This window comes from Manis javanica, chromosome 5 (assembly GCF_040802235.1).
Source record: "Manis javanica isolate MJ-LG chromosome 5, MJ_LKY, whole genome shotgun sequence".
Taxonomy (NCBI): Eukaryota; Metazoa; Chordata; class Mammalia; order Pholidota; family Manidae; genus Manis; species Manis javanica.
Genome location: NC_133160.1, coordinates 149,395,835 through 149,419,222, shown reverse-complemented (window position 1 = coordinate 149,419,222; position 23,388 = coordinate 149,395,835). Strand labels below are relative to the sequence as shown.

Sequence of the window (23,388 nt, the reverse complement as noted above, 5' to 3'; positions counted from 1 at the left end):
CATAAAAGAAAATATGTTCTGCTTCCATTAACAAAAAGTGAGCAGAGAACAAAAAGCCAATTATTTGCAGCGCATAAAATCCTTATGATAATTTGGTAGACTTTAATTAAACTAATACATCACACTGCACTTAGAAGACAAAGGAGCAAAAGAGAAGCAAATAATCTTTTTTCCCCCCTCTGTTAAGAAACACCATATTGCTTTTTGATTAAGCACTTTAAGACTTGTGACCTATTTTACAATGTAAGATTTACAGTCCTTTTCATACAAGACATATTAAAAATTGTCTATGTTGTATTGATTGGGACCACCCAAGAAAATTATGAATTGAAACTCTAAAAAAGCTTGGCTTAAGGTAATATTTAATTTCTTAGGACTTTTTAAATTCTTCAAAACAAAAGGATATTCTGCAAAGTTAGCCCATGGAGGAACATTTTTTATTACAAAGAATCTTATTTTGGTATTTAACATATTTTGCTGTATTTTTGCATTGCCATTGGCTCTTCTTGATGAGCCCTGATGAATCTTCACTGCATTTTGCAACTGGAATGTACTGACATTAGAGATATTTGGTTTATATGAAATAACCTCATCCCCATGTCTTTCATTTCTTTGAGATATAATTCTCATAATTTAAATTTAAATAAGCCACTGAACTGAGAGTGAGGACATTTAGGTTTTAATCCTAGGTCTGTAAGTGTTACACTGAATATATCTTATCACCCGTGTCATCCTCGGTATTATCACTGGTAAAATGAATACTTGGTAGAGCATGATGCCAGGTGACTTTCTTAACTCTGGAATTATATTTCCACATTAGTTATTAATGCATTTCTGTGTACTAAAAGTCAATATTTTAATATGCTTATATCAATCCTTAAATCAGTGCCATTTAGTTATTTATGAAAACATTTCTAGATAGTTCTAATTATCAGAAAGCATAGATTTTTGAAGCTGGTTAGCCACAAATCACATTAAGAGAGAATTAGATTCAACTTAAGAAATTCCTCTATTATTAACCAAGGAACCACATATTCACAGTGCCAATTCTTATACTTTTATCATATCTTTCATAAGCAGGCAACTAGTTGGCTGGATTTTGTAATTTTGTCCCATCTCACATTGACTTTTTCAAGACTCAATTAATTTTTTGGACTTTTACTTCATTTCCTTGTTGGTGGATCAAACTCTTAGTGAGTTTATCCATCATCTGGAAACATTTTGACTGCTTTCTACTCCCCTCTGTAGGTGTTTATGGCTCCCCAAGTAGCTGTCAATTTTTCAGGCACAGGATTACAATTTCAGTGGCATTTAATAACAGCCGAGTCTGCTATTCACTTCATCTTCTCATTAACATCTCGTCTTTGTGTCTCTTAGGCGGCTTATTGCTTTGGCATAGGGATACTGGCCAGTACTGCAGTTGTTTCCAAAGGTGGCCAATATTCTGGTCTGAAGAGGATAATGATGATAACTTAAGGTTGCACCCTTTTACATTGTTAATATGAACTTTAAGAATGGAAATGCATTAATGCTCAACTTTGGCCAAATGTTATTGGAATTGTAATGCTGGGATCCATTTTAATGTTTTCACTTGTGTAGTACACAGCAGTTCACTTGTGTCGAGCTCTATCCTTCTCCAATTTAGAAAGTCTTTAAAATATTTATTTAAAAGAAAGATGAGAAAAAGTAAAATTATGAGTTAAGACATACAAGATTTAGCATTTAAGAGAGTAGGCTGGTTCTAGAGCAGGAATCCTCAAATAATTACCTATATTAGTTTAAAAAAATAGAGTTTTTAATTGCTTACTCTGGTTTGTGACAGTTAATTTGTTCATGTATTTCTAATTTAGGATGTTCAGGGAAGTTTTGTGTTTTTAAAAAAATATGATATTGGCTTCTTTTATATATAGACGAGCTAAATATGAAAAACAGCTCATGACAGAAGAGTGAAATTATGGAAATTTCTGCTTCAGGCCGGGAAATTTGCTCAGTGCCTCCTGACCACACCTCATGTTTTTGTTCATATCTTTGCCTCTTCTTGGTATGAAATTTTCCCTCATTTCTATAGATTTCAAGCTTACCCGTCTTTTAAGACCCAGCTTAAATTCAACTAGTGAATGAGGCTTAGGCCAACCTTCACCACACTGGTTTCTCAATTTGGGGAGTTCTCACAGTTCTACCTTCTGGGCTCCTATCTTTCCTCCCTTTATTACCAGGTTAGTAATCTGTACGCATATGTGAAAGTTTATTCCGAACCAGGGCTGTGCCTTACGTTACTTTGTATTTCCTTCCATGCCTCTGACGTGAATGGACTCTCTAGCCGCTGTCATTCTTTCTAATTCTGAGATTCCATGATTCTAAGTCACTCAGTAAATATTGATTGCTTGGCTATCTAACCTAAGGCATTCTTTTTGTAGAGCCCAAACAGTTCCTATTCTGAAGTCAGGGCAAAGTTGAGGAATTGCTCTGATATTACCTAGCCCTTTTATCCCTTGGCCAGTTCAGTGGCTGACTTACAATGAGTGTAGTTCAGACAGTTCTAATGAACGGCCTTTCTGTGTGTGTGTGTGTGTGTGTGTGAATGTATGTGTGTGCACATGCACTCTCACACATGAAATGGGTACAGATTTCCCTTTCTTTGGTTGGATAGAGTTTGTCTTACTTCTCCCTTTCGTTTTTCGGCATTGTAGACAGCTTTCTTAGCTTGAAGTTGCTTCTTACATATTCATGAATTTAAATAATTGTGATAGAATCCTGAGTGTGATAAATAGAGGGATTGAACTTCTTAACATATTCATTTATGATAGTTTAGGAACCTTGCATAAATTTGCTTATTATTCCTTAAGCCATAGCAAAAATGGAGACATTTGCAGTTATAACTTATCTATTTTTAAAAGATTCAATGTCAGGTTTTTAAAATTAATTCTGAGAGAACATAATATAGGGAAAAAATTATTTGATTAGGAGCTAAAAGCTTGGTTTGGGGTCCTGATTCAACCATGTATATTTGTGATTTTATATAAGAAGATTAAGCTGTCCAAGTTTCAATTTCTTCATACGTAAAATGAGCTAAATTCTAATTTCTACTTCAGAAGGACTTTGTGAGGTTAAATCAGATAGTTAAATGTAATCTTGTCATAAACATATATACAGGTGTTACAGTAACTAATAATTATTATAATTAATGGCTTTTGGTACATTGTTTATATAAATCAAAAGCAAGTAAACGAGAAATACCATCCAAACTGTCCTGCTTATAGTCCTCCATTCTTCAAATACCGTGCATACCTTATGTCTCTTTTCCATTTCAAATTATTTTCCTGTATTAAAGAAAAAAAATAACAGCTAAATTTTCAGTGTTGATAGGTGGCTCTGCTCTGGTTCAACTCCTATATGATGCATTTATGCTCTACAATATGAATATCAAGTTCCTGTTCCTAGATCACAAAAGCTGCCATCAGTCTGGTTCTGCACCATAGAATAGACTGTGCCTTTTATACCTTTTACTTTTCCCTACACTTGAATATCAGTCAGGAAAAAATAATGAATATTCATAAATTTTTTTACATATTGTCACTTACACGCAAACACATTCAACAGATACTTACTTGTACTTAATCTATACCAATTACATAGGTGTGTGATTTAGTTTTGAAGCATACCTAATAAAAATAAGTAGTAAAATAGACACATACTCCCTTTCAATACATATATATTTTTTCTTGTTCATGGTTTTATAATTTTTCAGAATTATTAACAGCATGTGTATTCCTGTTTGTGAATGTTCAGTGTATTCATGCTCTTAAATCTAAATCCTATTTCTACTCTCTGCATAATTCAGTGTCCTTCATCTAGCATTAGTCACCAATTGTTGGCCAGAGAAGTCTAGAAAAAACGAACATAGGTTTTATAAGTTAACTTTTTATTGATAATTTTTTAAATTAAAATCCTACCTTATTTTGGTCTCTTTGGTTAAGAAATGAGGACTGAGTGAGATACAGTGAGAGCTTGGTAGAAAATGTTCCGAGATTGACTTGATTTCATGTCACTGGATGTGTGTGTGTGTGCGCGCGCGCGCGCGCGCGCGCGTGTGTATGTGTGTGTGTGTGTGTGTGTGTGTGTGTGTGTGTGTGTGTGTGTGACTTGTTGTTTGGGTGATAAAACAAATTGAGGAAAAAGGTGAAGACAAAGGCTGTTGTCTATACAACTTCAGCTGAATTGGAACTGACTGAAAGATTGGTTTAGTCTGATTTACTAGAGCCTATCTGCTCAGTGGCAGTGATCTGAAAATTGCTTCCAGGGCCATTTTAATTAGCTGATTCAAATCAAAACAAACATTTCCTGGTAACATCCGTTTCTACACTGGCCCTCACTAAGGACAATCTTCAGAATGGTGGTCCTTAAGCAGTTTCCCATAAACTCAGTCAGTGATTTGAGATAGGCACTTTTTTTTTAAACATTAATCTTCTGTGGTGAGCAAAGAAACCATTTTTCTTGGCTTTAGTGACAGGTGAATATTAGTGCCCAGATCCATTTGTTCAATGCGTCAAAGTTTAGAACCACAAAAACATGAAACCTGCTTTTACATGGTTGATTCATGAAATGAAAGAGCTCTATTTCTCAATAACATTTTAATAAGAGGATTTCATTAGGCTGCATGGCAGTATGGTGACTGTATTACTTAAATTACTTAAATGCATTCTATTTCTTGGGTATGCTTTTAAGTTAAAAGTATGTCAGGTCTTGAAAATAGAAAATGAAACATTTTGATGCCTCTGATTTTCTGTTTTAAAAAGTTGTTTTGCTTGTTTATTCATTTATTAAAAACCTTGCAAAGAATTTTACATAGTATCTTTCCTTTAAGGAAAGAACAGAGTGATTCTTATATGAGAAGGATTAAAAAGAGAGTTAAGAAATTTTAGATAGACAGAGTACACTTAAGAAAGAATTAGAGAGAAAACAATAGAAGCAATAATATGCTAGTAAAATAGAGCATTTACTGCAGTTAGAAAAGGGGTGTTCCATGATCTATCATATGACAAATAATAGAAAGTCGAAGATAACCACATGACTTCAAATATAAAAATTAGATCAAAGTGATAACTATGATGTGGCAAGTAATATGATTTCCTTAATTAGCTATTCCCAAACATGTATTCATTCATTAAACCAATTTTCATCAGGGGCCAAATATGTGCCAACATTGAGAATGAAGCAATTAATAAAGTGGACATGACCTGAGCTCTCATGGAGCACGTTGTAGCCTTGTAGAGGTGTGAGGAGTAAATGTGTCATTTCAAAAAATTGTTAAATAGTTGATAAATGCTATGGCAGCATGCTATACACAAAGTACCCAGCAGAAAGATCTAACATTCTAGGCTCACATTATGCAATTGTTGTAGTTGACTTGAGAATAAAAAATATATACCTGAAGCTTAGAAATATATACCTTTTACCTGTACATAAGCAGTTTTGAAATGAAATGTACAGTGACATGGTTTGTGTAAAATAAACTGTTTATCTTAAACTTACCATTTAAATCATGATGATTCACTTATGATAGATGCCTTAGCAAATATGTGCAGCTTGTGTAACTGACCTGAACATCTCAAGTTATTTTACCCATTAAAACTGCTAAAGAAAGAAAAAAATGTCCTTTAATTTCTACGAAAAGGTAAAAAATAATTTAAAAATTAAGACATTTTAAAGCTGCTTAAATTTATACAGCTAATATTGATAATCTGCTGTCAGAGCACTTTTTAAACATTTTCTGCTCTTGAATATAGACAATTTTAAAATTGGACATTACTTGCTTTCTTTTTAACTCCATTTACTTTCAAAAATGAAATGGTCAGTTATTCAGTGAAAGGAATCATCTGCTTATCTTTTAATTGATTCTTGTGTGTAGATGCATTGTTACATTGGAAAGGAGTCGGAATATTTCTCTTTCCGATTCTAATTTTTAAAGACAAATACTTTTGATAGTGAACTGTAGCATTATTATTCTATGGAAGTCGTTTATTATCGTTTGGCAATGTTCAATCTTACTAAAAGTTTTGCTAACATCAGTTATACCATCAGACTGTCAAACAATATTCCCTACCTTCTGGCACTGAGAGGATAAATAAGGTTTAAATTCAGAGAAATATTTAAAATTGACATTGGCACCAAACCCCTTTTAAAGAGTACTGTCATCACTTTTATTTGTGCAAACTAGATACAAAGTTGGAAAACATTGCCCTTTTACCGTCATGACTCTGAAGGGGAGATTAATTCATCCTTGACCTGAGATCAGCAGGTCGTTTGTTGATAGCATGTAAATTGCTTAGATTTCTATAGAGACTGAACTATCTAATGATTTCATCTGAGGACAAGAGAGCTACTTTGAAGGGTGTGAACATTCACATCTAGCTTACATCCCTGAGATCTTAGGGACTTGTAAATTGTAAAAGCAGCGACAACAAAATTACCATTTCATTCTGATTTGCATTTGTAGTATTAACAAAGCCAGCGTCCCTCCCTCCCACCCCAGCCTTCTGTTGATGACATTTCATAGTCTTGAAAAGCTTGAAGCCTGAAATACAATTAATTCAACGTTTCTTTTACCATGCAAATATCTCTTGTCAGAGATAGCATCCCTGAGATTAGCCAGCAATACTGATTTAGATGTCCTAGGGTGTTAAATGTAGTGAAAACTATTGTGTCCCTATGACTTCTGAAAAAGGTTGTGGACATTACAAATACATCTTAACGAAGGAAGTAGTAGTATCAGCCAATATGTGCATCCAAGCTTTGGAACTAGGCTAGCAAAACCCTACTCACATCCCTGTAAAGCAGACATATATTTTTGTATTTTTTATAGGTGGATACAGTGCAGACCATGAACCCCTCTGGCCACATTGAGGAATCGTGTTAAATGAATGTATGTGCTCGTAAGTGAAATACAAGTAATGTTCCAACTCAGTGTGTTGGATCCTAATAGACCTGGATTTTTCTTGTGTAAAAAGAAATTGATTCCCCAGGGGCAGGACCACTAGCTGATTAAAATGAAGCTATGATTTTGAAGAAAACAAAAATGGATTTAAAATAAAATCTCTGCAAAAAGGAATCAAACTACACTTTACAAACAACTGAAAAATAAACCAAGCTCTCAGTGTGAAATAAAGGAGGGATGTGAGAGAGGTTTTGCAATTTTATCAATTATTGTGGAGAGATAGAATCAAATATCATCATACTCAGGTGTATGAAAAGAACAGGAAATCTCCTTTGCTTCACTTGAATGGGACTCAAGCAAAGAGTAGAGACACATATCCTGTTACTGTTTATAGTTAATAACGTAGAGATTAGTATAGATGTGGTTTCATTTGCCTTGCTTGAACTAATTGGATGCATTGTGTAGAAATCACCTGAGCCTGTGCTAGATCAACAAAGAAAATGGAACTGTATACCTCAGGACTGGATTCCGAGAAAATTAGACTGTTCAATGCTGTTTAATAAGGCACTAAGAAGAAATGTTATGCCAATCAGGGAAAGTGAGAAACTAGTGGACATGAGAAAAGATAAAATTTAGGTCATTCTGATATTTGTTGAGACATAATTTATTACAGGATAAAAGCAGAAATACGTCTACAGACATTTTACATAATATAATATCCCATTGAATTAGGGTTAACCATGTAAGTGTTCAAGGAATGTATGGCCACTTTATCAATAGGAAAATGGCCTTTAAAAGTTGTGGTCCTATGCATTTATGTATGAAGAGGAGGGTGTTTTAATTTTATTAGGGATGAAATGCATGCAGGGAGTACCTCTTTGCATTATAGTTTCTTGCTCAATGATACTGTATAAAGTCTAATTTTTGTATGAGTATGAATGTGTGTGTATGCATTTGTGTGTGCATATATAAGTGGAGGGAGGTCAATTGTAATGATTGATGTTTTTTGTGCTTCGGTTTGTTACCTAGAATGTAAAGAGGTGGAGTAAATTGTCTTAAGCCATTCCACATGTGTTATTATCATTATTAAAATTATTCACAAAGGAAGCAATTCTAAACCAGAACAAACTACTTCAAAGGCTCTCCAATTAAATATAATATTTATTGCCACTGAGCCATTTAAATTAAGGTAGTACCAACATCTGAAAATAATGAGAGTAGGTGTGAAATAAGTTTGAAGACAGTCGGAAAGTCATTCTCCTTCAGGCTACTTCCTCAGTGGCTGAGGATGTGAATCACAGATGGTCTTAGAGAAGAGACCCAAGAAATTATTGTGTTCTGGCTATAATGTTTTCAGCTACCTGTAAGTTAAGTTTTTTTTCCCCACTTTTGGTCAAGTCATTATATATTACTTGTAATATATATATATATATATATATATAACAAGTAGTCATATATTAACATATGTAAGATAGTGAATATTTAAAACAGATTGACATATTTTTTTGTAATTACTATGTGCCATAATAATTTTGAAGGTATTGTGCACTGGTATTTGTATTCATTTCTCTGTATCTTGCTGATTAACTTTATAGTTGAAATTTTTACCTCTTCTTTCTATGTGACAATCAACTGAGATGGTACCCTATCTATACTATTACAGGGATTTTTGTCTTTATGTTATTTTAATAAACTGTAAGTTTACAAGCTGTATAATTCTATTGTATTGAATATTTTTCTGTGACCAAAATAATAAAAAAAACCTGTTTATAAAATGCCTGTATTTCCTACTTTACAAATCTCTTAAAACATAATGGGACACAAAGTATATTCATGTTGTTGGTTTTTAGAATACATTCTCCACATTTTTAGAATTTGAGAGTGAAGAGATTAGCCAATTACGATAAAGAGGAAAGGTCTGACAGATTATTTCAAGGTATGTGGAGAAAAGTGCCCTGAACCAAGTCAGGAGTTTTTGCTGTGCCCCTAAAAAGCCAGACCGGATGGATACATTTTTTACTTTCAGATACTCAGGTTTCTCATCCATAAACGATGGACTTGGAGTGCACTATTGATTTTAACATCATTTTAATTATTAACTTCTAAGGTTTTGGAAATTTCAACATATTATAGTGTGATAGTTAATACTGATCATATTAATAGTCAGTACTGGTCATCTGTATTAAGGAAATCACATACTGTTTTTCACTTAAGTTGATCCGAAGCTCAACACATGCTTTAAGACCAAGGGAAAATACAGATTTACAGTTACTGTACCATCCATAGTTTGACTTAATGGAAATATGTACTGAAGTCTAAATAATCATGTTCCCAGGATCAATAGGTCACTCTGAGTTAATCGATCCAAGAAGCACCCAAGTACAAAATCACTCAGTTTGTAACAGAGGAAACCTTTTTGTTCTGCACTGAGTTGAATGCACTCCCCGGCAGAATATTAAAGCGCTAGAGCTAGTTTTTCATGCTCTTTACCCCCCAAGGATTGATCAGCACATGAAGGTCTCCCTGACTTCAAAGGCATTTCTGGACTTGGATCAGCAGGGTTAGGTTCAGAGGAGGAGGAAAGGCTGGCCCCTGATGTTTATTGCTGTAGGCTCTTTCATCTAGTGATTCTCTGCTCAGGGGAAGCAACAGGCAGAGGAGTCTCGCAACTGTTATAATTTCACCATTAATGTTTAGTCTCAAAGTGCCCCACACAGAAAAACAGCTCTTTTATTTTAGTTTCCTGCTACTACTCCAACTGGGAAAGGTCAGGGAAGTAGTAGGAACCACAATGAAAGCATATATATATATACATATATTTTCATGACAGCATACTGACTTGCAAAATAGTGTTATTTTTTAAAATCACAAAGGTGGTATGGATAATCTGCAGGGATTCTTATTTTGAGAATTGGTCACACTGAATCCTTCACTTAGGCAAATTTCTGGCCATTTATGGAACTCATTTAGGTAATGCAATTGCATTTTATCAATTTATTCTTTTTTTATGTGACTAGAAATATAGATGGGAGACTTGCCAACTTCTACCTACCAAGGCTCTTCCATGATCCACTATCTTTGAATAAAGTTTCTACCCTTGCCTCTTGTCTCTTTGTATCTGAAAGAAAAATTTAAAAAGGAAAACTACACTTGGCTCACGGGAAATGGCTGTGTAGAGCAGCAGTGGGACAACTGTGAGTGAGAATTAACGATTGGAAAGTTTTGTTCAAAAGCCATCAGATTGGAGTCACAGGAGTAAAAATTTCACTGAAATATAAATAACTTTTGAAAAGATTGAGGATTAAAATACTTGCTTTTGCCTTTGGTTCTCGTTATTACTCCTCTCCCTGGTTTTGGTTCAGATAATTTAGTTGAGCTGATTTATCTCTTTGATAACTTTTTAACTGAACTTACTGAGTGACAATACTGTCAGATATATCAATTGCTTTATTTAATATTTATATCAGTCTCATGCGGCAGATACTATCATCATCATGTCACCATTTTACAGATGAGGAAAACGAGGCACAAAGAGTTTTGGTGAACTTGCAAAGCTACAGAACTAGCAGAAGCTAGTGCTGGGCTTTGAGTCCTGCCACTCTGATTTCTGTGGCTGTACTCAAAAGGTGGGTCACAGAACTTTCATGCCAAACATTATCTTAGATGTTGGTACTAGATTCTGGAACTATTTGGGGGTGCAGAAATGCATTTTGTGTTTTTATAGGTCACCTATCTACTAGCGTGAGTGAAGCAGATTCAGTGTGCATGACTTAGATGTGAAAGGTATTCAGAAGTTCAAGCCCACAAAAGTATTGGATAAAGTAGGATCTGTGATAACAGGTCTGTACTAAGTACTGTAGATTGGGAAGAGGAGAAATGCTTCCCTAATTTACTTTTTGCAGGCTTAAAATATCTTACTATAAATACTATTTGCTCAAAATTTTTTTGAAAATGAAGATTTTGTTGCTGGTATCTGGGTGGACTGAAGAAAATGGACTACATTCTTTGAACAGGGAGAGATCACAGTCTAATGGGAATTCCAGCCTGCAGGCTAATTATTGCAATGCCATGTGTTAAGTGACAGAAAATTGTAGTGGTGAAGAGTGCAGTGTCTGGAATACACATTGCCTACTTTTAAAAAGTGGTTCACATTTGTACAGATTTAGTGACCTTTGGACAAATAACATCCTCTGCCTCTATTTCTTCATGTGTAATATGAAGGAAATAACATTATCTTCCTCCTCAATTATATACATAACAAGAACTCAATAAACACTGCCAGTTACTAATTTTCTTATTGTCGTTTTTGTACCTGACATATGAATGGAGTGTAGTTGTCGCTGACTAAGATGTCCATGGGCCACAATAAACATCACTGTCAGAAGTGAAATGAAAGGCACGGAGCAGAAAGGTAACACCAAGCCCTCAATATTCTCCATACACTATGGTGTGCAGCTCGGCATAGTTTTTCAGGGACAGGTTCCCTAAGGAAATTCATCAGTTTCTGATCTAACACAATTCAAATCTTGAAGTTCTGTGAGCTATAATTTTTTTGGGTCATAGACAAGTGAAAGGAAACTGTGAAAGCTGAAATCAAACCTGTCACAATCCAATGATGAAAGTTGCTACAAGGTCAAAGAACAATTTTTGAAGATCACTTTATCCACAAATCATAAGGGAATACAACTTTCTCCAATTATTAGGAGTTTAAAAGTTGTGAAGTTTAAGAATGATACATCATTTATTAGATTATCATAAAAATTAAGGATAATGCCGATTATGATAACGAATCCACAAATAAGTAGCTGCTATTCTTTGCAAATACCTAATAATTATCTATTACACATGTGAGGGGTTCATTTTCAAAGTCCTTCATTAAACAGGAAGTGTGCTTCATAATAAATAAAAAAGATGATAAGTTTTGAATGTATGTAATATAAGCAAAATAAATGCTTGCAGAATTGAACTGGATGATATTTAATATGTAGAAAGTCACTGGCTTTCATTTTATACATAGTAATTGGTTAATTAAGCATACTGGAGCAGATAAGAAAACAAGCCTTGAAAATTCTCAGTTTTGCCTATTTGAAACTACTTTTTGGGTGAAAAACATTGAATGATAATTGTGACTGCAGAAAATGTGGGCATCAGAAACGGTTCTGTGTTCTTGGGAACACAGCATTGCTTATGAAAATATGAGGTTGTATTTTAACTTCATATTGCAGTGTAGTAACTGAGCATCTGAAAAGAAACAAAACCAATGACAGATTTTTATTAGACCATATGTTTCAGTAATTTCTACTTTTTTAATGAAAGCTGGCTACTATATATTTTTATGGATGTTCATATCATCATAATAATCTATCTTATGCTGCTTTTTGTGAATCTCTAATGAGTCAAAATTTATGTAATTAAAAATGAATATCTTCCTAGACTATATCCTTAGATGTTAGGGGAAAAAGTGAACATTTCCTAAGTTAAGAGATTGGAGTTCTGATCAGGTACAGCTCTGTCTGTTTTCTAATTGCTACTATCCAATTGTGTCAGTGAAGATTCTGTCTCAGTAGCAGCTGAGGGGGACCTATGTCTCTATAGAATCTTACTTATCTCTCTTGTCTAACTGTTAAAAGGTTGGTCAGCAAAGATTTTTTCTCACTTATGTGTTAGTCTCCTGAAAGAAGCATATACTTAGTATATGCTTTCCAGAAAGATCAGAAAGTGGGCTCCTCCTGATAATACATTTCAAGCAGGTATTGTGTATTCTAACTCTCTGCTAGTTGACTTTTTAAAACCCCTGCATATTTATGAAGTAAATATCTGTCATTTTTTTTGAACCCAGAATTGAAACTTAATTTTTGAAGTCCTGTAATTGAGAAAAAATATGTGTTAAGAAAGACACTGACAGTTTTAAAAGAAAGAATTCTTTATTATATGAACATTTTAAATAAAAAATCCTGTGATGACTAGTCACATAAATATCTCACTATTGAGATGGAGAAGTTTGAGAAAATGTTTATGAGGATACTTGTAATTAGTCCTGGCTTATAAGAGGTTGTACTCAAATCAATAGGAAGAGTCTGTAAACACAGGATCTTTTTATCTTTCAACAAACCACTTTTAATACTAGGAAGAAATGCAATATATATCTTGCACCAAGGCTCCTTAGCAATCATGTACTCTTGTCATCTGAGATTAACATTTGGATTAAAGAGCATGATTAGAGGATTCTAAATTAGTGGGTACCAAGTTGAAATGACACAAAAGTTAAAACAAAGTTAATACAGCAATCTATTTCATGCAATATATTTCTTATACCAATTAGCAGTTTAATTAGCATGGTGTTTCATGTTGTGACCTAAGCCATTGTACTCCCAATGGGTCTAATGGAGACAATGAAAAAAAGAAGCTTCAGAATTGTTGATGGTTATGTCACATGTCACCAGAATTAAAAATAATTCTTCATTTTGAAATAAGAGAACATACAAATGCTCTTTTCTTTTCTGAATCAGGAACAGCTTTTTTTTTAAAAAAAGGCATTTTTATGGTATGAAATACTTCCACCTACTTAAAGCATATCAAATAACTGTATGTAGAATAATATTTAATGAACTACATCTTAAAATCCCAGGGACCACAAATAATGCCTAAAGGATTGACTTAGATAAAACAGAAGCATCTCTCATGGTTTTGAGAGAAAACATAAAAAATATGTATCAGGGTGATCATATTTTTGAATATATAATGTGATTCATAGGATTCTATTAAGGGCCATTGAAATTAGTCACAAAGGACTGCATTTTGGAAAGCCGCAGTGGAACTCTGCCTTTGGACAGCCTTGAGGAAAAAGAAATATGCATCTTAGAAATAATTTATCAAGTGCATGACATGAAAGGGGTCTCTCATCCCTCTTTCCCTCCCCAGTGAGAATAGATTCATATTCTGTGTATTTGTCTTTATTACATGAAATGCAAGTTTCTGCTGAGCCAGAGAAAGTCATCTGCCAGTAATCGGTTCTTGCCTTTTCACTCTAAAACACAGCGACCCTTCTGAAGGTGTTTTTCTCTTCATTTTACATGACTAACAATTCAGAACATGCAAAGAAATACAGATCTGACTGATATCCCTGGATTTTATCAAGCTTTCTTTCCCAGTCGCTGAAATCTACTAGCTTCCAGCTTTGCAGCTATCTAATTGGACTGTTCGTTTCCTTTGATTTTGTATACTGTAATAGGTGCATGGGGCTCTTTCTTCCCTTTCAAAAATGGTTCTGCAGGCTCTTTTGGCAGTTCATGTATGGATGGCATTTGGACCATAACTGGTTATTATGTTGCTCACAGATAATTAATTGTACACAGAACTATTTATGGAAATCTAAAGTCACTCTTATGCAAAGCCATAGAAAGAAAAAGATGTCTAAGTTTTTTTTTCTCCCTTGACTCTTTTTCTTGTCTAGCACATCAATTCAAATCTCTCCCTTTTCACTTAGTAGACATTTTTGGCAAATAGAATAGGAAGTATATAAATATTATGGAGTTTTAATTGATGGTTTATAATCAATTGGGAGCTCAATTTTCTAAAATAACTACAAGTTTGCATTTGATAAGAAAATAATTCAGTGTACATTTGTGCTAGGATGGACCTAATGATGTGAGATACTTCACCATCTTTCTTTTTAGTTTGGCGATGTTATGTCTTCAGATGATCAGAGAATTGCAGTTTAATTTGTGGTCTGATAGTTATGGATCATGATTTGATCTGAGAGTGATCTTTTAGTTTGGATACATTTACTAAGTATTTTAGTTACTGTGTTTTCTTCTCTCTTGGATTTTCTATGAAAATACAGGATGTAAAGGTATAAATAATTCATAAAATTAAAAGGTGAGTTGTTAGAGCACCTATTATGGACCAGTTTTTGAGACCTTGGGCAAGTTTTTTTTAACTTATTATGTACTGAAGTGAAGATAATAACAGTCTTGAGGCATTATTAGGAATTATGGATGAATTAATATGTGATATAAGTTATATGTGATATATAATAAGTTAATATATACCACTTACTATAACAACGGCCTGGCATAAAGTGAGCAAGTATAAATCACAGCCATTCTTAAAGAAAAGCTCAGAAATGTGACACAAATCACAAAGCTATTTACTAGTTAAGATGCTAGAAGTGGTCTGAATGCAATACAGAACAATGCCTGTCACACGGTGGGCGTCTGTAAGTGTTATGTGCTATTAAAACAAACATACATGTTTTCCAAAGATCTTATACTCATCATGAGTGAGGTTGGGATTCACACTGTAGGTGTGTCCATCTTTAAATCCTGATTTCCTTAAACCTTTACAGGCATCTAAACCCAATTTTAGCACCGTTTATTGGTATAGACTTAACAACATTTATAAATAAGCTCTCTGTTTAGCATACCTTTGACAACGCATTTTTGAAATTATTTTTTTAGGAAATACAGACATGCTTATGAAACATGATCATATTTATAAAGGAGAATCTAATAAAGATTGATATCAATACATACTTTGAATTGTTCCCATGAGTATCTCTTTGAATTCAGAAACTATTCACTAAAACAAACCCTGAGAAATAAGTAAGTTTTATTTATTTTCTAGGAGACTTCAGCAAGGTAATTAGGTAAGCTCCTGTTCTCACCTACACTTTCATTTTCTTTGAAAATTTGGCCTTCTATTAATCAAAGGTGTCGGACTGGCATGGATGTGGGAAGCACCTTGTACACAGAGACATTCTCTTCTTGACTATTGCTATGCTACTGGTGTGGCCACTCAGGCTTGTTTAACTGTGAGGTTTGGGAATGTTTTATTCAGTTTTCTTAAAACATTTTACTGCAATTTTTCCTATTAACTTGTTTAAAAAGGTATGTTATACTTGGATCTTTATCATGACTATTTTTCGGGTAGGAAGTTGTAAGTTCTCATAGGGTCGTCCACCAACAGCCACCATCACTTACTGTTTAGTTGACTTTGAAATTGACATTCCCTAGTGACTGTTATTAGAAGTTATTCCACTTACTGTGCCATCAAACAATATTTGATCATAAAAATGTGTATTTAAAAAGAAAAGTTTTCTCTCTCTCAATCTCTCTCTGCTGCTGGTTAACTGATCAAGACTGTAATAAAATAGATCATGGTTAGGCATGGAGAGCATAGTTGAACTGCTTTTAAAGTTTGTGTACACATTATGTATAGTGGGTTTGCATATTGCATTGAAGGTGCTTGTATTACACACATTGCTGCCTCCACATCTCACAAGGGCTAAACAACTTGCTTTTTCTTAGACCATGCTCAGAAACATCTAGTGCCTGTTCATTTCTAATCAATAATTTTCAAATTCCTTAATTTAGAATCATATTCCTCTGACTCTAATCTCCCTCTACCATTTTTACTTTCCATTTTCCCTTTTTCATGAACTCTATCGTCCAGTTAAGCCAGATAACTTTCAAGTGACTTTATGTTCTTCACATTTGCCTACGAATTTATCTTAACACATACCATTATCTCCTCCATACAATTATCTTATTAATTTTACATCAGTGAGTCCTACCTTCTTTGAATCTTCCTTTTTTAAGCTTTCACTAATTTACCACATAATTAGTGTTATTTTTTTGCCATTTTATCTGTGTGATTTTATGCTACCTGTACCTTTCTACTTTTAATGACAAATGCTTTGTGCATGAATGTGTGTATGTGCATTATTTCTTTATTACACTATAATCTCTTTACTGGGAAGGTCCAAATCTAATTTATACTGTCTTCCATCAGAGTGTCCTGCTTATAGTAGATGAGTCGATGCTTACTAAACCATAGCTGGATTCATTTGATCCTATAAATGAGAATTCTGTATGATTATAAGGCATTCAATAAAATACATAAATATTAGTCATTCAATGAAACTTACTGAGTTTCTCAAAAAAGTAGGTGCTGAGAATAATGCATTCCTACAAAACATTAAGTGCTGGGTAACAGTTGAAGTGATATGCACATAGTTATATATAAACATATATTATGAATCATTGAGCACAGTGAGAGTTCACATTCTTCTGTGTTACTCAAGATCTGCTCTACTGAAGGAATTTTGTCGTTACTGAGATCAATACGTATTGCTGAAGCGTGATAACTTCAGAGTGCTCAGACTACGGGGTCTGGTGGAGAATGAGTGGGTGCCAAGGCAGGATGGTATAATAAGAGGCTATAAAATAGATTAAAAAGTATATGACATTAGATTTAATTTTAAAGAGTTTCAACTTGATCCTGGGAGAAATGGGAGTTAGACGTCAGAGGCCTTTAAGGACAGGGGAGTGGAGGCCCTGATTTGTTAGGGGAATAGCTTTCAAAGCAGTTCAAAGGAAGCACCAAAGAGGGAAGGAACAAGTAACCCTGAAAGGACTTGGGTTGCACTTTCAATGAGACATATTTGTCTTAGATCTGGAATTCTGTGCCTTTAGTGGCCCCCAGTTTATGTGGAATAAGAAGTAGTAGAGAAACTGCTCTCTGGTCGTTTCTTGGCACCAGTATAGTGCTCTGCACTAGAGACTTCTGTCCTTGGGAAAGGAATTCGTTTGATTAATAATAAAGAAATACATATTAATGTGTGGTTTCTAAAAATCCATAAACACAAAAAGAACCATTCTTGGAACATGGAATTCAGTTCACTTAAATTGTTTATGTGTGATGGTAGGGCAGATCGGTGTGATGCTTGGGGATAGATACAAAGCATGATTTTAATATAAAGTTCTTTTGCTCTTATACTGACTATCAAAGAGACTTTCCTTGATGTCCAGCTGTAGTCTCGAATGAAGTCATGCCCAGGAGGCTATCTTAAGGCTGAAGGCTAAATAACCCACTCATCCAATCCATAGTGTCCCATTTCTGCCTCTGCTATTGTCTGAACTAACTGCTCTAGCTATAAGCTGATTTGTATTTCAGACTTTATCCAGAAGTATTTTTACTTTGCAGCATATTATTAAAGTGTTTCCAGTGACTTCTGTTTGCTTTTTGCTTCATGGTTAAAAAATAATAATAATTTAATTTATGCCACAAATAGTGCATGACTTAAACAGTCCTGTAGTTTATAGGATTCACTGTGTTCTTTTGAAAAAAATAAAGTAATTCATAGGATTTCACTTGTAGTAAGACAGTTCTGGCAGTTCCGGGACAGTGAAATTTTAAGGATCATCAATATTGAAGGCACAGTCTGTGGAGTTACTTTTTAAAAACATTTTTCTTTTTTCACCTTTAATTCCAGTTAAAAGATATTCGACTAGACTAGATGCTTTCTGCCTAGATGTTTTCTGGCTGATCTTTGATGTGGAACCAAGGGAATACAGCTTCAGTCTGTTAGAGCTGAAAGGGCCCACAGCATGCCAGGAGATACCTAGGATTTTAAGAATTCAGTACCCCTGGTCTATGTATAATGATTCATGTGTGGTACTTTCATCGTGTCCAGGAAAGGTGTCTGTAGAGTTTTTCTGTGTTGCTGAAGCTGTTGTTAATATTGCACATACTGCAGAAGCTGCACATACCATATCTATGTAAAGTATTTAACCCATGGTTCTATAGATAAATATTCACATTCATAATGCATGATTTTCAAAATACCTATTTTTTGCTTTATCATTAAATTTCTGCAAGATACAGTATATATCATACTCATGTCTTTGAAATTTTTATTGTTTTTGATAGGTTTCAGAAGGAATACCATCATGCCTTTAACGCTGCCATTACTCAAGGTGTGACAATTCAAATTTTGTTACTTTTAATTGAAGGACTTAAATGTTTTCTTTTGAAAATTCACTTAGAAATCAAAATGTTCTTATTGATATTATTATGAAAGGGTTCAACCTCTGATATATTATATTGTCAGACTATCTTACCATCCGATATAATTTAGGATTTCCTCAATGCTTGATTTTCTAATTCTGAATATAACTTCTACTGATATAACAGAAATACTAATGTCAGTGCTGAGTCATATACTGACTGACTGACATGGCATTAATTCATGGTATGTAAAAATATAAAAGTACTGGCTTAATTTGGGTGCTTACGTGTGTATCTAAATATATGTATTTATAATAAATATTTTGAAATACATATTTCTTCACATTTATTTCATAAATATTCATATATCCATATGTATTCATAGAATTTATGTATATTTTAGGATGTATTTTTTATTATTAAGATCACCAAAGAATTACTCAAGAATTATTATTAATTACCTGCTTTTAGCCCAACCGTGCTTGAGACTGGTAATATAAATATGGGAAATTATCTATCTATGCTTTCAAGGAACTTGTTATCAAGAGAGTCAGATGTGTTACAAGATTTATAGGATGACAGAGACAAAGAGGTAAAGTGGTGACATGTGGGAAAGGTTTAATGATACAAGAAGCTTTTAAGTTGAACCTTGTAATAAATTAAGTTTACTTACACAAAGGAGGGCAGAAAGAGTCATTTCAGCTAGAGAAGAAATCATGAGCTAAGTAATGACAGCATCAAAGTTCATTGCTTACTTGGTAGAAGGCACATAATCTAGTGTGTGGTTAGAGTACAGAGAACATGGGATGAGTGACCAGATATGAACTGGATTCAGCTCGAGACAAGTCTTGAATTTTAGATCTATGAGTTTAGGTTTATCCTGTAAGCATTTGGAAGTCCCTGAAACTTTTCAAACTAGGGTATAACACAATATGTGTTTTAGGATGATGCCTCTGTTGGTAGAGGGCATTTTCTAGTACAAGTACTAGAGAAAGAGATACTTGTCGGGGAACTTGTGTAGTCTGGTAGAGTCTGATCATATGATTCTCGTGCCATGCCCTTGGAGACAGATCAAGAGGCATATGGACAGCGTAGGTAAGTTATTTGATAGGGGATTAGAGGTTGGGGAAGAGAGGAGAGAGAAAATAAGAATGGAAACGAAGTTTGCTTCAGATTTTGGTCTTGAGTATCTTTATAAGAAAGTAGAATTTGAAATGTAGGAGATTAAGATTGGGAAAGGAAATCAACAGTACATCTCCACTTAGTGATAGGTGAGTCCATGAAAGTATATGAGATCCCCAGTGAATATACAGAGAGAGTAAAACCAGAAAGTGGCAGAAGACCGATCCTGATAAGCCACGGGAAGGATTACCAAATGAAAAGCCAAAGAAGTAAATGTAGAACCAGGAGAAAATTGTGTGTTGAGAAGCAAAAATGGGAAGTAGTCAGTAAGAATGGAGTAGATAGACTGATGACAACAGTATCAAAAGCAATAATAATAGTAAAAACTGACTTAAATCTTATGAGACATGAGACTTTGCACTAAAAATATTACATGGATCAGTTCATGTAATCCTAATAATAAAATTTATTTTCAAGCAATAGAATCCAAATTTATAACAATATTTTAAACCAAAGATACCTTTGGGAACCATGAGGTAGAGCTCACAAGGTACTAGAAGAGGATAAGGGATTATGTTCAGAAAAGAGAAAGGTCTATTCCAGCTCCAGAAGGCAGCAGTAAATTTAGAGGTTAGTAGGAACTAGTGTACTATCTCTTTCAAACACTCCCAGTGGAATGATTTAAATCTAATTATGTTTATTTCATATGCTAACTATTCCGACTTCAGGGAATGTTGAAATACTTGTCATACTTTTGGTAAAGGCAGGGCAAAACACTTTGAATAACAGTCTTACCAGCCTAAGTTAAGGGGGTGAAAAGTAATTTGCTCAAAGAAACCTGGGGTGTCTTTTGAAGTGACTAATGTATCCCCAATATAAATGTGAGGAAGCTAAATCTTACAGAAGTTAAATACCTTGCCAAACTTAAGCAGTTAGTAAGTGAACAAATTTATATTAAAACCAAACTCCCAGCATTCCAAGAAAATTGAAGAGTGAGAAGTCTCTTATGCAGCATTTCTAATAGTTTCATCAGCATGATGGCCAGGTAAGATTACATTAGGTTTTAGGGAACCAGTCTCAAGTCAGTGGAGCCGTTGAATGCAAGGTATTTTGCCAAGAATATTTGCAGGAAAGAAAATAAACAGCAACTTGATGGTGGAAGGGATGAGGAAAGATCTTTTTTACAAAACAGGGAAATTCAGGTAGCTGTGTAGTTTGAAAGAAAGTTAGAGGTTGAAGAGAAGAGAGAATGCACATTGATGAAACAAGATCTTGGCAGAGGTAGGAAGCCGTGGACTCAAAAGGTCAAATGGGCAAAAGAATAAAAGCTCTTCTTTTGAGGTACAAAATGTAGCTCCCGTATAAATATACAGATAAATTTGGAGATGTAGAGGAGGCGACTGGAGGGTTTCATACTTGATAGCCTCAATGTTCCCAGCAGTGGGAGGTGAAATCATGTACTGAGTATGAGGGGGGTGGGGGTGAATCTGGGGGATTGGAGGAGGGTGTGTTGGGAACAGCTGCTGTGTGGAATGGGAAGACCAGCCAAGGTGGGGATGAGTAATAAGGCTGCTAAGCAGCACTGAGAGTTCAGACGACATTGGAAATCATACATTTGCAGCAGAGTCAATCAGCGTGGTTATTCAATTTTCTCAGTAACTCTTGGCAGCCCAGGAGGAGGAGGAGAGCAAACAGATGGTAGGATTGATTTGGTAATGGGATTGGCAAGGCAGCCGAGAGAGAAGGTTCAAGAAGGGAAGAATCAATTGCACCCATGGAAGTGTGTTATCAGGGGGATCGAAATTAGGACAAGAAGGCAGTCAAGCCAGGAAGGATTGGAGACTGGAGGAAATGGAAGGGCAAACTGTGGAGCAGTGGTGGGCATCAGCCTTTGAAGTCTCAGAAGAGTTTTTTGTGGGCATGAGCTAGTGGACAGGAGATTAGAGAGGAGAATTTCACAATTCTGGGTATTACAGTAGAACACTCTTTGTTTAGAAACAGTCCATTTTGTATCTGTCTCTGGGTGTGAATGGCCAGAGCTGAGTGGAAGTGATTGTCACTGGAATATAGGAAGAAAAGAATTTTGAAGCTTAATAGATGAATGAGTCATCCAAGTCATGTTAGAATAGTGACAAGTGATGGAAGAGGAAAAAAAAAAAAAAGCCAGCCGCCAAATTACTCAAGTTAATTGATGAAGTACTAGTAGATCACAAGATTAGAAGGAAATTAGATACTTTGATTGTTTGGGCTTTGTAGATGTAGGACTTATTGAACTAAGATAATGGAACAGTGTCCCAGAGTTGTTCTAGGGGAAGTCCAAGAGAATGCCTTCCATCTCTGCCCTGAAATAAGGAGATGATTATTGTTTTTAACAGTGTTCTAGCATGTAGTGAAATCTATGTGAATAAAACTTAACCTCATTGTAAACAGTTCGCATCCACAGAACTTTAATTTGTATTTACCCTAAGATATGTTCTAATGGATTAATTTATTCTTCTGTCCTAGATCATGCTAATTTGCATTTAAACATGTGATAATATAACCTATTTTAAGCCCAAATATCTAACTAGCCAAGTAAAAAGGTCTCTGACTTAGCTACCACCTCAAGTTACAGGCTCATGTTTCTGATCTCCATTTTCACCAAAACATGTCCAAGTGTTGTCCATATGGCCATTTTCTACTTAGTCACATCTTAATGTCTCTTTAATCTACTCCTATGGGTCTTTTGTCCTTTCCAGTCCACTAATACAACTCCATCAAGGTCACTAGAATTGATTTTGATGAATACACTGGTCAGTTTTGTCTCCTTGCCTAAATCTTGGCATTGCAACAACTATTGTTTTCTCCCTCTCCCTGGAGCGTTTTGTATCACCATATTTACTTGGTTTTCTTTCTTCATTGCTGGTCACATCTTATTTGGCTGTGTTGCTTCTACTAGATGCCTAAATTATGTAGTGCACAAGGATTTTGTTTTTGTGTATCACCATCCCAGACTTCTCCCCAGGGCTCCATACTCAGTACAATGCTCTACTTGGATTTTCCACTGGTAAAAGACAGAGTGGTCATGAGGCAGGCTCTGGCACCAGATCCTCCTTGGCTCTGTCACCTGGCTGACTAGGGAAAATTCACTGTTCTCAGTTTTTTATCTCTAAAATGAGAATAATGATAAACTCTTCATAGGGCCCTTGGGAGGATTAGATAAGTAAAAACAAATAAATAAATAAAATACATAAATGTTTAGAGATTTACTTGTCACAGAGTAAGTACTCAATAAATGTAAGTTGTTAATGGTGTCATAAACATAACAAAACAAAAGCAGAACGATTGGTTTTTCCTATAAGTACCTCAGTTTGCTCTCTTCATAAACCTTTCTCATATGCATAAATAGTATTGATATCCATCCATTCGTTCAGGGTAAAAATCCTGAGGTCATCTTTTGTTCTCCTTTTGATTTCTATTACCTTTACCTCAAAAATCTATACCATATATGACTACTTTTCATCACTTCCTTCTTTAAACCACAGTACGAGCCACCAGCACCT

At 34.7% G+C, this 23,388-nt stretch overlaps 1 protein-coding gene across 10 annotated transcripts in view; it reads left to right on the top strand.

Moving 5' to 3' along the window:
- PCDH7 (protocadherin 7) overlaps positions 1–23,388 on the top strand; it is a 404,329-nt gene that overhangs the window by 51,718 nt on the left and 329,223 nt on the right. The window contains exon 2 of one of the 10 annotated variants that reach the window (XR_012131774.1): positions 6,863–6,922. The exons of 8 other annotated variants lie outside the window; for them this stretch is intronic. Coding sequence is in view for 1 of the 2 variants with exons in the window: in XM_036994725.2 (XP_036850620.1) it covers positions 6,863–6,916 (54 nt within the window). In the remaining variant the exon portion in view is untranslated. Of the gene's footprint in view, positions 1–6,862; positions 9,002–23,388 lie in introns of those variants that run through there. One more of the 10 variants, XM_036994725.2, reaches the window with a different exon arrangement.